This window comes from Eimeria maxima, genomic scaffold (genome assembly GCF_000499605.1).
Source record: "Eimeria maxima Weybridge genomic scaffold, Emw_scaff109, whole genome shotgun sequence".
NCBI classification, from domain to species: Eukaryota; Apicomplexa; class Conoidasida; order Eucoccidiorida; family Eimeriidae; genus Eimeria; species Eimeria maxima.
Window position 1 is genome coordinate 1 of NW_013563399.1, and position 13,968 is coordinate 13,968.

A 13,968-nucleotide genomic window follows, 5' to 3' on the forward strand; every position below is an offset into this window, starting at 1 on the left:
CGTTCAGGAAGCCAAGGGATCGGCGGGGGAGTCAAGTGGCACTAAAGGAGTTCTCATGTGGAATATTTCGGCTCCACTGCAACACACAATAGTGTGAATAAGATCCAAGTGTCCGCGCTACAAATGCTACTCAGCATGCAGTCACTCCTACATGCAAACGTCAAACACATGCCTATTGAAGAGCTTTTTCTCTGCATGAACAAACAATGTATGCAACCTTTAAACACATACTCGCCCGTCTGGATGAAACATGCGTTGGAAGGAAGCCAAGAATGCTTCTGCCTACAGTTGCACAATCCTTCATACATTGCTGTGAAGAAAACCAGGGCGTCTAAAGTTTCCTGAAAACAGTCAATGGTGAAGGCGGATGAAGATTCTTCTATTCCCCTCGTTACCTTTACAACTCATGCGTAGTACCGTCGTAGGCGCCATCGCAGTCACCTGAGGGCACCTGGAGGTAGGAAGCCCACCAAGTTTACAAAGGGCAATGTCTGACAGTTATTCCTGTGAAAATGACTTTTCCCCCTTCAACTAAATTATAAAAAGCCTCAGAACAGAGCACTGCAGCTCTACGTATTTGCCTATCCGCAGGTGGCGGCCCTCATTGACCGATTTGAGTTCATATATATGTATGGGCTGTGCCCGCAGTAGCTGCTGCGTGCATGCTCATCAATGCCTCGTTGCAGGCATCTATTGATATTTCTAGCGCTTTAAAGCTCGTTATCTTCTGTTATAGACGCAAAGGGTTTTGTTAGAAATATTGCGGTCTGTTTTACCTCTGGGGGAGGCTCACAATTGGTACATGCAGAGATGCAGAGGCACTGGTGTGTCGCGTGTTACGAGAGAGCAGCAGCACCGATCTTCTGTGAGGGTATTGAAGAAACGAAACGCGAAAACAGAAGCCTCAGGCCTATTCCTTTTCCTACACCTTTGATCTGCGCTTTCCGCACAACAACGACATGTGAGGCGTGATGCGCCGGCCGTCTCCGTTCTTTCCTGGGCTCAGCACACATCGTGAATCTGAATGTGGCGAGGAGTGAAATTACAGTGCAAGATCTACTGAAGGGGAGCCCATATTTGTTTGTCCTCGTCAGTAGAGGAGCGTAGAATTGCAGGTAATCGCGACACAAACGCGGGTTGAATGCACTAGTAACTCTCCTACAGCGTCCAAGTACCAGACCTCATCCTACCAGCATTCAAATTCCGTGGGCATACTAAGAGAGAGGTGCTAAACTGGAAGATGGGGAACCCGCGAAACCTCCGCAGAGCATCCTCTCAAGAGGAGGACGAAGGCGACGTCTTCGATGAAAAGTCGGATGGTACGTTTTGCTGAATGGTATACTTGGAATTAGTAGATGAGCATTATTCATTGCTGCCTTATGGGTGAATACGTTAGTTATGTTGCCACCCAGATTGGTCTTTTGACAGCACAATGTCGCTCCTACCAGAGTGTAGCTGTATGGAGGCCGCCCATGCTGCAGGTGAAGGTGGGGGAGTATCACGTGATTATATCTTTCATCCCGCCGAGTGCGGTTCCCCATGCAGTGTTTACCTGCATCAACTTGTTGTTAATGCATTGTTTCTGAAGAATTGGCGAGAGCATCCTGTTTTACTTCTAAGTACATCCGGTCGGCTCATCTGTACTTGAGTTTGCTCGAGCTCCTCTTGATGTCATCTCCGTTTTGTCTTCTCGTGTGCTATGCTTCTTAGTCAGCTCTGGCAGTGAAACAGAAGAGGAAGCTCCAGCGGACGCAGCCCCTGCCGGTGGCTCTACAGAAACTGGGGCAGCTGTTGCAGGTGAATCCTCCTCTGCTGCAGCTTTTGCTGCCTCATCTGTCAAGTACAACTCCCATGATCCGAATCAGAGCCCCTCAGAAGTGGCTGGAGATGCACATGCATCCAGTGAACAGTCATGCGAAGCAGAAGGTGAAGCGCAAAGGAAGACGGAACTGGCAAATGATGCAGATGTCAGACATCGCAGAAGCGCAGCAGAAGGTGCCAGACAGCGGCCGAAGTCGACATGGCAGGTGAGCACCTTCCTCAACTCTACAAGTGTAAGAAACACCTGCACGTATGAAAACATGCATATTTTGTCTATGGATGGGTGCGTGCACGTACGTGCGTACATGCTTCCATGTAGGCTTCGGTAGAGTGTGCTTTTGGGGATGTGGCCATCTACCAAAGTAGTTGTAGGCATGCTCACCTGATGTTTGCTTGCATGCGTACATCTGCATTTGCAGCTGATGCAAGAGGACCCTTCCTATGTACCTCGGGCTACCCGCTATTTTCTGCACGACGATCGACGGGGAAGTGACAGTGGGGAGTCGGATGAGTCTGACGAGGCCTCGAGCAGCCAGCCTGACGACTCAGTGCCACAGAGTACACAAACGCGGTAAGCACTGTGTGTTTTCTCTGGCCATGTGGTGTGCATAGATGTATTGACTGCACCCGTTGTGTGCGGGCAATCAGTGATTGTACATGCTTTTTTTCGCCCCTCTGGTATTCAAAGGGTACTATGTAATGGCTAGTGACTGCTTCCTTTATTTGGCTCTGTGCCATCCAGAGGTACATTTAATCTTTTACTGCTCTTCTTGCTTTTCCACCTGCCCTCCAACCCTACACTGTGTTCGTCCCCGCATTACGGGGACCTTTTGTTGATAGGGTGACGCTTCACTGGCTTCTTTGTTTGGCAGCATATCCTCGCCGCTTTTGTTTTTATCTGATTGAGGTTCCCAAGCCGGAAGTGTACTCTTGCAGCAGCGTGTCATATTTCCCTTGTTTGTTTCACGTGCAACATAGCGTTGCAGATGGGAAGAGGATGTGATTAGTGCTCCCCCTATCTCTTCTATTGTCTGTGGATTCATGTGGTTTCACGTGTTGAGCGTCTATGCCGTTGGACCTTCGCTCACGGATAACGGATCCCGGTGGCATCTCTGAGACGTGTAGTCTCCCTTCGACTCTAAGCATGCAGTTGTATCTTCTCTCCGTTCCGTTAACCGTCACTCGAACCAAAGCGGCTATTTTTGACTCCTCGTATTTAGGGTTTACTTATGAACAAAGGTACCGCACGAGCATATGCACTTCTTTGACTGCGGCGTTCGACTCTTTGATGTGCTGTAGCGTCGGTCCCAGCAAGAAGTTGTGGACGCCAGACGAAAACAGAGGCGAGTGGAAACACGACATGTGGGAACTTCTGCAGAAGGAAGAGGCGGGGGAAAGGCCTCCAGGCAGCGGTTGGTCAAGGGGAAGGCATCCCGGTGCGTTCGCGGTTTCAGGCCTTCTCGGATGCTTTCGTTGTTTTTGCTTGTTGTTGCCTGTTGTTTGGTGTTTGTTGTTTGTTTGTTATTTGCTTGTTGACTGTTTCTTGATTGTTGTTCCTTGATTAGTTGTTGAGTGACTGTTGATTGACTGTTGTTGATTGTTGTTTATTGGTAATTGTTGATTGACTTTTGCGATGTGGCCTGTTTGCCACTGAGGTCTTTCTATTGTTGTGGTTTTGCGGAAGACGCACGGAAACACCTTCCACGGTTTGCTAATTTCTAGAAGCATTGCCATTACAAACGGGCGCCTATGCCTATCTATATTAACGTATGAGTTCGTGCACAAGCAGAGTTACTTCTTCTCTTCTTGTGGCGTGTGGGGTTCAGGTCGACGTGGTGGGACCACGTTGGGTTACAGGCGAGGAGGTCGTGGTGATGCCTGGGTGCCTCGAGGCCCAAGAGGAGGAAGGTAAGAACAAGCTATGCAGCTTTATAACCCTTTCCCACCCCACCCCACCCCACCCCAAAATACAGATGTTTTGTGGTGCATGTATTGTGCAGGTCGGGTAATAATGAGAAGAGTTTCCCGGATGAGTCTTGTGAGTGTTGACGAGCAGAATGTTCGCTGGCTGGCTGGCATGCTGCGTGTCGTTTTGCGCTATAGAGGGTGTTTAGGCTGCCAGCGTAAAACTGTAGGGGCTCTTGTTGCATGGCTGTGACAGAGGCAGTTGTAGTTTTACTGTTGTGTCGATTGAACGAACTGCAGGGCGGGGAGGATGGAAACCGTGGCGAGGCCGCGGGCGAGGGCAGAACTGGAATAGGGAGCGCGGGAAACAATATGTTCCGAAGCAGACGCCGAAACAAACTGCCGAAGCAGCTTGAGAGGAGACGGCAAACAAAGAAAGTGTTACACCTCGTGGCTTTAACTCCCCACTACAGTCCAACGCAAATCTGTTTAGTGTAGTGCACCTGTACAGCAAGGACAGCAGTTGTGCTCTTATTGTCCTGGACGACGCCTGTCACAGCAGCATTACCCCTTCAGCCATCGGTCTCGGTTATTCATTTCACACGTGCTTCAAGGAGGGCATGTGTGACACAGGCGGGTCATACACGGTTTTCAATAGGTCATGCATGGTGGTATAGTGCTTCATGCAGTAAATGTATTGCCCGCATTTACTCATGTATAATCGCGATGACGCCAACTCAGCCAAGTGCGGGATCTGCAAGTGTTGTGGTGAAGGCGAAATTACCGACGTTCTCGTTTGAGTGCGTTGCAAGTAGCAACGGCATTTCTTTAAATTTGTACAAAGCAACTCATAGAACTCGCAACGCTGAACCCTTCTAAGAAGGCGTGAGGCCCTCCTGTCCTGTATATAAGGCCAGTTGCATTTTTCCCTTCCCTGATGCAGAGTAGCCAGTCACTTTTTAATGGTGGCTGCGTGCAGCTGTGTACGCAGCTGTGGCCAGGTGATTATTCTGTGAGCGTAATTACGGAATAAGTACAGCTAGCCAGACCTACGGGCTGCAATCCATCTACGTTTAATAGAGGGTGCGGGGAAGGCATACCTGAACCGTGTTAGAACTCGGCGTGCAGATAGTTGCGGTCTGAGGGAACGGGGGGGCGTTGCAGGAAGTGACAGCATTGTCATAGTGCAGTAGCACAACAGGGGGGGGAGCTTTGCGGGAAGTGACAGCATTGTCATACAGCAGTCGCGCAACAGGCAAACAGCGAACACTAAAGAGGCAGGCAGCAAGAAGATAAACATGTGAAAGAACAGCAAGCAGCATGCATAGCAACACCGAAATCACGAAGGGTGCTAGGTGGACTGAGGGCTTTGAAAGGGAGTGATGGTAGTGGGGTTAAACCTGGCGAGACCACCAAGAACCACAATTTGAACCCGAAGCCCAAGCGAGAAATGTGTTGTTTTTGTTTCTCGAATTCACTCTGAAGGTCTACTCGACCTCCGTAGCAGGCGTTATCTCTTTGCACTAGGACGTTCTCCCGCGCCCGGCACATAGCTCGATACTATTGTTTAATCTGAGCTAGGGACACTCTAGACCCAGCTGTTGTTGCCGAAATCGTCTTCATCATAGTTCAATTTAACACTAAGCGAGTTGTTGAGACGAGCTGACGAAGCAGAACTTAGCCCATATTGAGGCAGGTGCTACACTGCAGTGCATTCCGACTGAACCCTATATCCGAGGAGGACGGCAGAATAAAGACTAAGACACGAGAAGGGCGCACATGTGCTTGTACCGGCACACATGTGCTTCTACCACGTAGTTCGTGAGACCTACGGGACGATTGCCCGTAAGATTGGAGGTGCTAAGGTTGCATGTCATTGTCAAAAAAACGACGAAATACAGGTGGGGACAATATGTGTTTGGAGCGGTAAGAGGCACACTATTACTGTGCAGCGCTTCGCACACTTGCGCTCGGAAAAGAACTGGCGGGTTGGGGAATAGGGTTGCAGGGAGACAGGTTCTCTGTAGTTTTACGAGTTTGTGTATTTTTGCATCGTAGCCTGCAAATACTTGCCTATATTCATTCTCTAATGTGCCTGTTTTGCTATGCACGTTTTTGCGCTTGTTCTTATGCGTGTGCCTATGTTTATGCGTGCTCTTGTGTGCCTGTGTGTGTGTCTGCGTTCCACGTCGGTGCTGGTGTTTACTTGTAGCTGTATGTGTATGTATGTATGTATGTATGTGTGTGTGTGTGTGTGTTTCCATGACTGTTCCTGTGTTTTCATAGAGTTGGCCTGTATGAATCTTTTTGTTTTTGCATTTGTTTGTGGCAGCCGTGATGGCTACTGGCCATGAAGGAAGGCGTCAGCTATCTCTGGAAGGATCCGAATATGTATTTGGGTCCGTATACGTATCCGCCTCTGCATTTGGACCTGCCCTTATGCTGATATCTGCCTCAGTGTTTGCATTTTGGTTCGTATATGTCTGCGCATTTGTGTCCTTTGTGCGGGGTTTGCGCAGCCAGCCTGCTGCTATGGAAAGGTCGAGGGGGTAGGCGTCGAGAGTCCCGTTCACGCCTCTTCTCCCGGCGGCCTGCACAACTAGCTTTTGTTTTCTTTCTTCCAATTTGTTCAAGAGAACCTGCAAATGAGGTACGCGTTGCCGCCACAAGCGTTTAAGAAGCAAGCAAAGACAAGAGGGGGCGATGCACAGGGAAACGTCAGTCGCGTCTTCGCCCTGACACACAACAAGCAAAATGTCTTTCCCGACAATGCGTCCCACACATTTCCGAACTCAAGAAAACAAAATCAATGGGCATCACAGAATCAGTTGCATTAACTACTCCAATTCACTGCAATAATGCAAATACTCTGAATACGGGGAGTGGGTGAAATTCCTACAGTTCAACAAAGTACCGAGTAAGTTGATCCCAAAGTCTAGACTCAGCTATGAGGGTATTGCTGAACATCTCACCTCTACTGATGCCAGACAACAGGAAAACAAATGACGCATTTCCTCGCATGTCACTACTTCAAACAATACTGAGCCACAACAGCAAATTAAACAAATGCACTAGGACGCACAATACGAAATTAAGAGCACCAAACAAATAAGCGCGGGAACACATAATGGAATAGTGCAAACTGCGAGAAATAGGTATCGATGCAAGGATAGCAAAACGAGCAAACAAACACAAAGCGCAGAACATTCGTTCGCTTGGATTAAACGTCTCCCACCACAAAGAAGAACACAACGTATACATATAGCGTTCCGTTTCGTCTTGCTTGCGTTTTGTTGTTCAGAACAACTATTTGGAGATGCGTAGCTTTTGAGAGTACTGCTGCGGAACGAACTCATAAAGGGAGTCCACAGCATGGGCAACTGCACACAGAGTGCGTACTGGGCCAAAATATGCTGTGTAAATATGCTTTACACTTAGTTGCCGAAGGAGTTTGCTTACTTTCATCTGCGACAACAAAGAAGTCGCCTTCTTGAACAAAAACCTCCTGTTCTACAAGGCCTCTGCAACTCCAGGGCTCTCCTGTGTCTGCCCACTCCACAACTCGCATTAGTCCTTGTCTGCACATTGCACAGTTGCAAGCAACGGCACAGAAATTGAATGAAGCGCACGAGGACAGAGTCAGCCTACCGCCGGATCGTGTCTGAAGACAACAATACACCGAAACAATTAGTGACAACCAGCATCTGGCAGTCTGTATTCATCCTCTGTCATTCCCTTTTGGGGAAAGCAAACCTCGAGATGCGTGCACTTGTAGATGGCAACTCACGCCCCCAACCACACAGCTGCTGGGGGAAATTGTTGATCTTACTTGCGTGCCCCTTTGTCAACACCAACTTTATTCGTTTTCTCGCTCCTTGCGTATTCCCGCCTCCGGAAAGAGGCATTATCGGTGTTGGACTTATTCAACAATTCCTTAACAGATGGCCATTTGAACAGCTGCGACTCGGTTGCAATTGCTACATTACGCACCGGTGCCTCAGCAATGCGACACAAAATTCCAGACGCCGCAGAACGCCGCAGAACCAAAAGACGCATAAACCCACTTGTTGCAAATCGAAGCTTTTCTCCTTCAAACAGAAGCCGAGCAGCAAAAGCACTGGTGTAGCAATATTATATATATGTGTAGCTCCGTATATGTATGCATAATACACATGTGGTTATATTTAGCTGTGAACCGGCTGTAAAGATACTTATGCGTACACCAGAGACAGTTACTTATTGGCAGTAAAGTATGCATGCATGAAACTCTTTCTCATCATGACAGCTATGTAGACAAAACCGTGAGCCATAGGTACACAATCGTGTGTGTGTGTGTGTGTGTGTGTGTGTGTGTGTGTGTGTGTGTGTGTGTGTGTGTTTCCTTGATAGCTCATATGTGTTCATATAGTTGGCGTGCATGCGTTCTTTTGTGTGCGCATTTGTTGTGGCAGCGATGATGGCTATTGGCGTGAAGGAAGGCGTCAGCCATCCGCAATAATTGCAGCTTGCATGCATGCATCAAGCATGAATAACTGCATGCGTGAACTCGCAATAAACCTTGAATCTAACTGTGGCTTCGATGAGGCAACACACTTTTGGGTCTTTCGTACATTTTTGTCACTCAAGATAACCTAAAACCGGAGACGTTTCAGCATGCATGCACGCGCCAACCTGATTCGTCCATCGAAAGAACTCCAAGACTGCAGCAACCCTTTTCTGTTGTCTGACGGAGGGCGGTCTCAACGAGGTGCGTCAAACGAAAGTGGGTTTGTCCTGGGAAATTCATCGAAGGCTTGAAGCCTACTGGCAACGCTAAACCAGAAGTAAACGGACACGTTGAACCTTGCAGTGCAGACTCCCGTTGCTCCTGCATCTGCTGCAGTAGCTGCTGCAGCTGTAGCAGCACAGACGCTGCAAAGGCACGAGGAGTTTGGCTCAAATGCCACCGCCGGGTGGACACAACGCCGCAGGCAAAACCCTTTCTGAGTACAAGAAAGGAACGTCACCAGCATAAGAGTATTGTGTTCATCAAACTGTTAGCCGACGCAACATGTTGCATGAAACCAAAACACACGACACCATAAGACAGCACTTCATAACGCAATACCCCTTCATTGACAACTTCAGTAGAAGGCTGCTGGTGCCGCTGTTGTAGTTGTTGTTGTTCTTGCAGCAGTTGCCGAAACAGCATCGGCTGCATCACGATGAATGCTGCACAGGCAGCCGCCCTGTTTACGACAATCCAACACAGTTGAGCATGCTCCATGCAAGCATGGCAGCTGCATGAGTACATGAGAGCTCCATGTGAGCAAGCAAGCGACGCAGGTGGATGCACAATACACGCATTGTTACATGAATTCAAAATCCCAATCTGCATCCCACATCTCGGTCCCGAATTACCCCCCTAAACAATCAGCCTCACAAGAGAAAGACATTGGGGTTTGTGCGCATCTCGCCCTCTAAAAGCGCCTCGTCAGCAGTGGCTGCGTGGAGACGAAGCCCCGAAGTGGCTCTCCGCCTGTCATAAATCCTCACGCGCTGTGCAGTAAAAAGACAAACCAATACCGAAAACAATAATATGCATGGACAAACGAGGGAGGGACGGTAATTGTCCTAATATAGACCGAGAGTTCAATGCATACGGCGGAAAAGAATACATACAACAGAGGCAGAGACACATGACTGGAGATGCAAAGCAAAACCCAGACAGACAGGTCATACAATGCACAGCGGGAGCAACGAGGTTGGAGTAGAGGAATCAAGTTCATGGTTTGTTGCCGTTTTGTCCTCGCGGTGTGTCAAGGCAATTACATTTGGAGACTGTTGAGTGTTGCACTACCGGGTTTCTTGTGATGTCCATATACTTATACTTTACTGTGGGTGTCTTAGTGTAGCTATATCTATGTAAAGCCATTAGGTAGTTTGCCTGCAGCGTCTCGAGAGGAGTGAGGAAGAGTTCCATTTCTGGTGGGTGTTGCAACTGCAGCCGCATTCGATGCAGCTTGAGAACGGCTTCTCGGGAGAGCAATGAAGCAGCAGCTGTCTGCACAAGGTCTTTAAGAGGCCCCTCTTCTTCTTCCGGCAGCTTTGTTTTAACCAACTGTTCGCAACGTTCCAAACAGTCGCCAAAATAGCTCAACGAAGGATGCCGACCCATACACTCTTCCCCAAAGGCATGAAATAGCCGTAGACTGTCTTGTAAACTATCCTAAATCGTCAACAAAGAAACAGTGCCAACAAGAAGAATGTATGCAAGCGGTGAAAATTCGCTGCAAAAAGCCACCTTTTCAACGCTGCAATGAGGTACAGATGGGCAACTTCTAGTATCGGCGCCTCGCGCCGGTGTGAGCCGGTGATGGTACTGCTACAGCTGAAAGATGCTGCTGGCGCCGTTTACGACACCAGCAAATGGTGGGTTTTGTTTCGGTTTTTCATTTCCTCACCTTGGATTGGTGATGCCGCTGCAGCGGCGGGTAGTCGAGGAGCCGTTGTATCATCAGCGTCATTTTTTTCAAAAGTGTGGATGTGCTGTGCACACTACCACCACCTCTCGCGGCGGTTGGGGCTGATGCAGCTGCTGCTTCTGCTTCTTGCGGAGAGGAAATATGAGCGGCACTTGGAGCAGGCAAGTAAACCCCCCTTGGGGAGGTAGGAGGTGAAGCCCCTCCTGACCTTCCGTACGGGGACGGCTCTCTGTACTCCACCGCTGAAGGCATTGTCGCGAAACGAACGCGGCGGCAACGCTGCGGTTGTGCTGTAGCATCTGCTGCACCAAGTGAGGCAGTAGGAGTGGATTCATGGGCAAAATTGTGGCTGATGCTCCTCAACTCTGTGGGGGAAGAGCCTCGGGAATGAAGAGCGAGAGCAAACGAGTCCGACTTCCTGCGCAATAGTGCGCCAGGAACAGGCCCTGATGCACCTGGTACTGCTGCTGCTGAAGGCACAAGGGCGTTTCGAGTTGCTGCTGCTGCAGATTCTAGTTTGGGGTGCAGTTGCTGCGTACTCGCAGTGGTAGCCTTAGCAGGTTCTCCTGGCCACCGGACTCTGTGGTGCACACGGGAGGCCGCAGACAGTCGAGCGACGGAAGTGTTGAGAGTGGAGCGAAAGGACGGAAGCTGTGGCAACAGTTCTTTCTTTATACAGCCAGTCTGAATGTCAAACCATTCAGGCACAGAGGAGCTGCGACAGGAGGTTCCTCGATCTTGCTGGAGCGCCGCTTGCACCTCCAGCGGCAGCGACGTCACAGACAGCGGTTGTTCATTCAACAACAAAGACCAACGACGCCTGACTCTACCCGCATTGGGAGACGCCGCACAGGGCGAGCTATTCCACGCTTCTGCTGTGGCACCTGCTCTAGCAGAGGCCGTTGAAGCTGCAGTTGCTGCAACTGCAGCTCTTGCGGTTCCTTCCCCTTGCCGTCTGCTTTCCTCTCCGAAAAAGTCTGGCGGCTCAGGAGAGCTGGGTTCTTCGTTTGCAGAAAAGGAAGGGCCCAAGTGGAGCGCTGCTGGGGTGGGGGTCGGACTGAGACTGCAGTAAAGAGGCGTGCAGCAACCCGTGACGCTGCCGCTGCTGGAGCTGCTGCTGCTGGTGAACTGGTACTGGGCCCAAGCAGGTGACGTGTCTGTAACGGAGACAGCACTGGATGGGAAACCTAAAGACGTTAGCGGGGGGGCAGAAGCAGCACTGTGTAGGACGCCGATGTAGTGGTGCTTCAACGCGTAGGGCGCGCCACCAGTGCTGCAGCTGCTGCCGGTCCAGTTGCTGCTGCACCTGCTATTGGTGAAGGTGCTTCCAGTGAAGTTTCTGTGTCCGTTTTCTTCAAAGGGAGGTGTGAACGCCGCAGAAAAGGAGGATGAGGAACTGAATGTAGTGGGGGCCCCACTTGCAGTAGAGACAGAGGACCCTCCAGCCTCGGGGTGGTGTATGGAGCTCCAATCGGTTGGTTTTGTTTGTTTAAGAAGATGTTCTTGGGGAGAACTTTCTAAGGTAGAATGGGCTGTTCGGGTGATGGGCTGATCCATCTTGTACCAACGCCAAGGTTTCCAGGTGTTCCAGGTGTTGCCCCGGAAAACGGTCAAAGGCAGATATCCAAATCTCTATTTCTGAGTAATGAAAGACAAAGTCAAAGACAAAAATGTAGATAAACAATAACGATTAGTGAACAACTTGGGTCCATGCTCAGTGACCTGCAGGCCACGAAGCGATCGCCTTGCTGTGTAGACCAGAATGGGATGTTGGATGGGTCGAAAGCGTTAATAAGGGTCTGAGTATTCGGAAGAAAAGCATTTAGCAACAAAGGAAACTAGTTATTTCCCAAGACAGAGAACGACTTCAATGGTATTTAAACAGGGAGGGCGGACAGATAACGTCAGCTCGTCTATCTAAACAGATCTACGAGCAGACAAGTTTAACGCACAGAACGGCGCTTGTTTCGTTCCTCAGGCATATAGTTTAGCCCCATCAATCCTCCACCTTGTCTTCTCACTACATAATAATAAATGTAAATATATCATTATTATTTGTAAACTGTCGTCTTAGCCGTTTGACGCCTCAGCTATGCCGATTTCTCACACACTCTTGCTGCTTGCCAGTGCAGACATTGAGCAGCCCGCAGTCACCGGTGAACTCCATGCAATCTAAGACGCCATCGAAGGTTTTTCCGCTTTTGTCTTATTGAAAAATTTAATCTGGAATATATCGACAACGTATACAGGATTAACCAACGGATTCCAAGGAAGGAAGGACAAGAACCAAATACTTCCCACCGAGACACCAACCGCCTGAAGGTCACCCAGTAATGTTCTGGTGCTGAAAGCTTTGGCTTAGGTCGGACCGCTGCGGAGCCTGTTTTCCCCATATGTTATTTTTTCCAGTGTTCGCACTATCATGTGTAAGTAATGGAGCTGCTTTTTTGAGTTGGTTTCTGCCTAGATGGGAAATTTTGGAGGCGGCGCTAGCGAAGACGCAGAGCACAGGGCCATACAGTCCGCAGGAGACGGTTGAAAGCCATCCTCACATTCTATCGTGTATATTTACACTTTGGAGCCTACCGCTGACTGGTCGGGTGTAGATTTCAGTGTCGAAGTTCATGCGAATAGCCTGGGCAAATGCGTGTAGGAAGCGTTTTGGGATGCGCCACTGCAAAGCCTATGCATGCTAGAACTGTATGAATCCCGAGTCTACAAGTAAAACAGTAGAAAGGCTATAGGTAATTAAGAAAACATGAAGACCTGTACACCACAGCACTCTATGTATTGCGTCATATTTCTGCACTGGCCACAACAACCGTTAGTCTGCACTAGCAGAGGAACGACACTCACCCAGAAATCTTCAACAGCTGTCTACAGCGTTCATACAGACAGTCACTAGTGGCTGTTTGCGCTTGATTGTGGGGCTGCCTTTCGGCAAGTGCCCTGCAGTTCACGGGAGGCCACCTCCTTCAAGCAGCCCCAGGTGAGCAGTGGCTCAAGCACTTGGAACTGCGAGATAGGCGCTGAGATCAGGGCGCCAGGATATCGAGGAGGGAGGCCCACGCTATTGCAGGAAGTCCCCCCCTAAGTATTTTAATTCCCCTGCAGCTCACGATAGCCCTCGGATAAGATTCATGCTCCGACGGTACCCTTGGTAGTTCCATAAGGCTCCCGGGGTGCAGATGCAAGAAACGAACCTCCCGCACAGCAGCGAGGCCCTCTGCATATCTGTGAGTAGTAACGAATGTGCTAAAAATATGCATGTATGCAAAAGCGTTAGTTTGGAGCTTTTCCAACCTCAACCTCCAACCTTTGTCCAATCTCGGTCTTTTACGTTTCTCGCACAATGGAGATTGATTAGGATTTGTTCTCCGGTTGGGAGGCGGCTAACAGTTGGGAGCATGCTCCAGTTGAGTGAACCGCAATTTCTGCACCCTGTCCTATGAAAAAGCTTAACAGCAATATGTATTCTCGATGGAAGGCCTTGCCTTTGCAAGTCAGCCCCCTTTGACAGCCCCCCCGATGTGGGGCAAGTAATGGAATTTCTTGCCTCTTCATAGTTTCATCTTCGTTTCCTGAGGGCACCGAAAGTGCAACAGTTCTTATTGCCTTCTTTGCCGTTACAATGGGACGTGCGACAACGGTGACTGCACCTAAGCAATGCCCTGCCTCCCAGGAAAATATCCGGACTATAGAACCATTGCCATGCACGTTCATTCCTAGGTCGACACGAAAACAAGCAATGGCAGTGAAGAGGAAACTTGGGCAAGGT

The 13,968-nt window shown here is 49.5% G+C and overlaps 2 protein-coding genes across 2 annotated transcripts; one reads left to right on the forward strand and one right to left on the reverse strand.

Annotated features, from left to right (window-relative positions):
- Window positions 1–1,240: 1,240 nt before the first annotated feature.
- EMWEY_00014260 (hypothetical protein, conserved) lies at window positions 1,241–4,142 on the forward strand (the record flags this gene model as incomplete). Its single annotated transcript, XM_013477269.1, has 6 exons — window positions 1,241–1,319; window positions 1,711–2,027; window positions 2,241–2,392; window positions 3,121–3,257; window positions 3,679–3,729; window positions 4,027–4,142. The coding sequence occupies 6 exons, from the start codon at window positions 1,241–1,243 to the stop codon at window positions 4,140–4,142; spliced, it is 852 nt and encodes a 283-aa protein (XP_013332723.1).
- A 1,947-nt stretch (window positions 4,143–6,089) lies between these two features.
- On the reverse strand, window positions 6,090–11,747 carry EMWEY_00014270 (hypothetical protein, conserved; the record flags this gene model as incomplete). The annotated part of the gene is made up of 10 exons (XM_013477270.1): window positions 6,090–6,461; window positions 6,699–6,766; window positions 7,186–7,304; window positions 7,556–7,814; window positions 8,531–8,708; window positions 8,834–8,954; window positions 9,149–9,264; window positions 9,566–9,934; window positions 10,170–11,347; window positions 11,609–11,747. 10 exons carry the CDS (start codon window positions 11,745–11,747, stop codon window positions 6,090–6,092), a joined length of 2,919 nt encoding a protein of 972 aa, XP_013332724.1.
- Between the last annotated feature and the right edge of the window lie 2,221 nt (window positions 11,748–13,968).